Source organism: Pinus tabuliformis, chromosome 1_2 (genome assembly GCF_031772625.1).
Source record: "Pinus tabuliformis cultivar Carrire ecotype Pingquan chromosome 1_2, CPIR1, whole genome shotgun sequence".
Classification (NCBI taxonomy): domain Eukaryota; kingdom Viridiplantae; phylum Streptophyta; class Pinopsida; order Pinales; family Pinaceae; genus Pinus; species Pinus tabuliformis.
Genome location: NC_142298.1, coordinates 27,066,075 through 27,069,659, shown reverse-complemented (window position 1 = coordinate 27,069,659; position 3,585 = coordinate 27,066,075). Strand labels below are relative to the sequence as shown.

Below are 3,585 nucleotides of genomic sequence, written 5' to 3'. Positions count from 1 at the left end.
AACTTGTTTCTATACGTACTGTGTTGGCACTAACTGCGTTGCTTAATCTTGAGTTAGAACAGTTAGATGTTAAAACAACTTTTCTACATGGTGATTTGAACGAAGAGATATATATGGAACAACCAGAAGGTTTTGTACGAGGTCGCAGCAGAAGATTAGTTTGCAAGCTCAGGAAATCATTGTATGGTCTGAGGCAGTCTCCCAGACAATGGTACAAGAAGTTTGATTCCTTTATGGTGAGCCAGAACTTTATAAGAAGTGAGTATGATCATTGTGTGTACTTCAAAAGTTTCAATGGCATATTCATTATCTTAGCTTTGTATGTTGACGATATGCTTATTGCAAGCAAAAGCATGGAAGAGATCAACAGGTTAAAGGCTCAACTCTCTAGGGCGTTTGATATGAAGGATCTTGGAGCAGCAAAACATATCTTGGGCATGGAGATACACAGAGACAGGAAAAATGGTAAGCTTTGGTTATCACAGCAGAAGTATGTGGAGAAGGTACTTGAAAAGTTCTCTATGAATAATGTGAAACCTGTTAATGTTCCTTTAGCTTCCCATTTTAAGCTTTCTTCGGTTTTGAGTCCTAGAGATGATGAAGAAAAGCAGTATATGTCTCATGTACCATATGCAAATGCAGTAGGCAACTTAATGTATGCGATGGTATCTACAAGACCTGACATTTCACATGCAGTTGGAGTTGTCAGCAGATTCATGGCAAATCCAGGTAAAGAACATTGGCAAGCAGTGAAATGGGTGCTTCGATATCTAAGAGGCACAAGAGATCATTGCATCGTTTTTGGTGGTAGTGAAGGATCAGTCTGCGGATATGTAGATGCTGATTATGCAGGTGATTTGGACAAAAGAAGATCTACTACAGGTTACGTCTTTACTCTTGCAGGTGGAGCAATTAGTTGGATGTCAAAGCTTCAAGACACGGTTGCATTGTCCACTACCGAAGCTGAATATATAGCTGCTTCAAATGCCAGTAAAGAAGCAATCTGGTTAAAGGGTTTGCTCGATGAAATTGGAAGGACGCAGGAGAAAGTGAGTGTACTTTGTGACAGTCAAAGTGCTATTCACTTGGCCACAAATCCTGCCTATCACAGCAGAACCAAGCACATTGATGTGAGATATCATTTTCTGAGACATGTGATCGATGGTGGAAAAGTAGCTCTTAAAAAGGTCCACACACGAGAAAATTGTGCAGACATATTCACAAAACCAGTTACAGTAGAGAAGTTGCGGTGGTGTTTAGCTTCTCTTGGCTTGCAGGAAAGATGATGAATGGGAAAGTTGTTGTCAAGGTGGAGTTTGTTAGTTTGACAACGACTTTCAAACTAGTTTAGTTTTTAGTTATGTACAGTTTTTCTTTGTAACGAAATAGTTTTAGTTATGTAACGGTAAATGCATGAATATATCGGATGTCATGTAGAGGATTGATCATCGAATAAACAGATTCACTTTTCAGTTTGCTATTTTCTTGGTCTTCTCTCTCTCAATCTGTTCTTGCTGTTCTGTCTTTCTTTCTTTCTCTGCTCATAATTCAAGAGTTCCAGTATACACACTTTTCGTTTTTAGCACTGTTTTTGATGTTTTTTTGGGGTTTTTTGGCCAGAGTTCCCGTTTTGAGTTTATAGTTCCCGTTTCAAAGTTTACATTGTTTCTCCATTTTTTTTTGAAATTCTACAAGTTCTACCTTAAATAAAATATTGGAACAGTGTTGAAGAATCAGAAACTCCATATTCACAATAATATGATAACTGTTTCACAATGTGATGGATTATTCACAATAAAATCTTTACTGGCTTCACAAAACAAACCGATTCAAACGGATTCGATCTCATGGATCTGAAAGGCACATACAGGAAAGCACACTGATATGAAAATATGGAAGAGGACAGATGAATCAGTTGACTTCAATTTCAATTTTCATCTGAACCCCATAATGCCACACTGAATATAAAGTTCAAACAATAAAAGAAGCTGAAACCAATGATCAAATAATGACTAACTTCTTTAGCTAAAGAAGGAAATTATTTTAAATGCTTTGTTGTGGGCAGCTAGTGGTGGTGATGATGGTGGTGTTGTTTTTTTCCATGACCTTCCTTCGTCTGGTGATGCTCGTACAAGGCGTACCCGGTTGCTCCAAGTGCAGCAGCGGCTGCAATCTCTGCCTCAATCTTGTGCCTATGAGCGTGCTCTGGATCCTTCTTTGCTTCGTGCATCTCATACTGCATACACAAAATATTATATCAATATTCACATTCATTTTATAACGGTTATCATTATCCTATTGATAATTTAAGCTAATCCTTCACTTAATTGCAAATTATGGAAATAATTCAGTTCATCCTATTACGAAATATTGCAGAAATCAATAATCAAGTTAAATTTAACAGTGGTTTACCAAAAAAATCACAAGTTTAAACTTTAAATCCCATCGATTGAATTTAGTGGCATTATCAACCATCATGATCTCTGTGATATCCCCTATATGTATTGCTTTGTTTTTAATAGATCTCTGTCAGAATTAGCTATGGTATATTAAAATAAATTCAGGTCTGTATATGGGTTGAAAATTGAGATTAAGGACTCAAAAAGATATCTCACCATTGCAAACGCTCCTGCAGCAACTGCTCCCACTTCCGCTACATGCTCCATCTGTTTATGATGTTTCTGCTCCTTCATAGCCCTCTCGTAGTCTACAGCGTACAGATCTGCTCCCTGGGCTGCCGGTTCACCACAGTTAACAATTCCCGACCTTCTGATTTCCTCTTCGTTCTGATGGTGTCTGCTATGGTGGTGCCCGTGCTCATGATGTTTGTGGTGGTGGTGATGAGACATTTTCTCGTTCAAACACACAGTAATGGAATTCAATCACAGTGGAATGGATACAAAGATTTCTAGTGATTCAGAATATGTAAATGAAGATGAGATTAGAGCAGGCCAGGGAGAGGAGTGTCTTATATAACAAAAAATAGCCCATAGATGTGGGCTCTAATCTCATCAGCACCGTGAGTAGGAGAAACGAATGCTCGAGAGGGTTGCAGAGGACCTGTTCTGGGAGGGCGAATGGAGCAAATGAATGTTTGGCGCGAGGGATCGTTTGAAAATTAGCGAGCTTTGGTTTGAAAATGCGCCAGCACAGCGGGTGCCAGCTCGGAGGTGGTCGATGGATGCGAGTATTCAGAGCAGCACAAGCACTATCGCATCCATCGACCACTTTCAATTCTGTAGGGCAGCTCGCAGTTATGTTGCTGTTGCAGTCAACGGTTGGGCAGCTAGAGTCCGAGGGAGTTATGGATGTTGGAATTTAATTCCAACTGCAACATAAACAGCTGGACAGAAATCTGATTTACTGTAGATATTCCAGGCTATTGGATGCCTCAAAGTCGTGCTTGATATTTTCCACATTAATGTGCATTAAATTTTCAGCATTAAATTCCCCTGCAACAGCCGACTTCGTTTCTTCAAAAGGCATCACTGCTTGCTGCATTCAATATGCAGATAAGCTTTAGAAGATATTTTTATTATCTTATTGTTTAAAGCCAAATATGTTTTAACATATAAATGTAATGAA

At 38.9% G+C, this 3,585-nt stretch overlaps 1 protein-coding gene across 1 annotated transcript; it reads right to left on the bottom strand.

Annotated features, from left to right (window-relative positions):
• Window positions 1-2,065: 2,065 nt before the first annotated feature.
• LOC149204187 (uncharacterized) lies at window positions 2,066-2,924 on the bottom strand. The gene is made up of 2 exons (XM_089397068.1): window positions 2,616-2,924; window positions 2,066-2,236 (listed from the first exon to the last, which is right to left on the bottom strand). Exons 1-2 carry the CDS (start codon window positions 2,847-2,849, stop codon window positions 2,066-2,068), a joined length of 405 nt encoding a protein of 134 aa, XP_089253194.1. The 5' UTR covers window positions 2,850-2,924.
• Window positions 2,925-3,585: the final 661 nt, after the last annotated feature.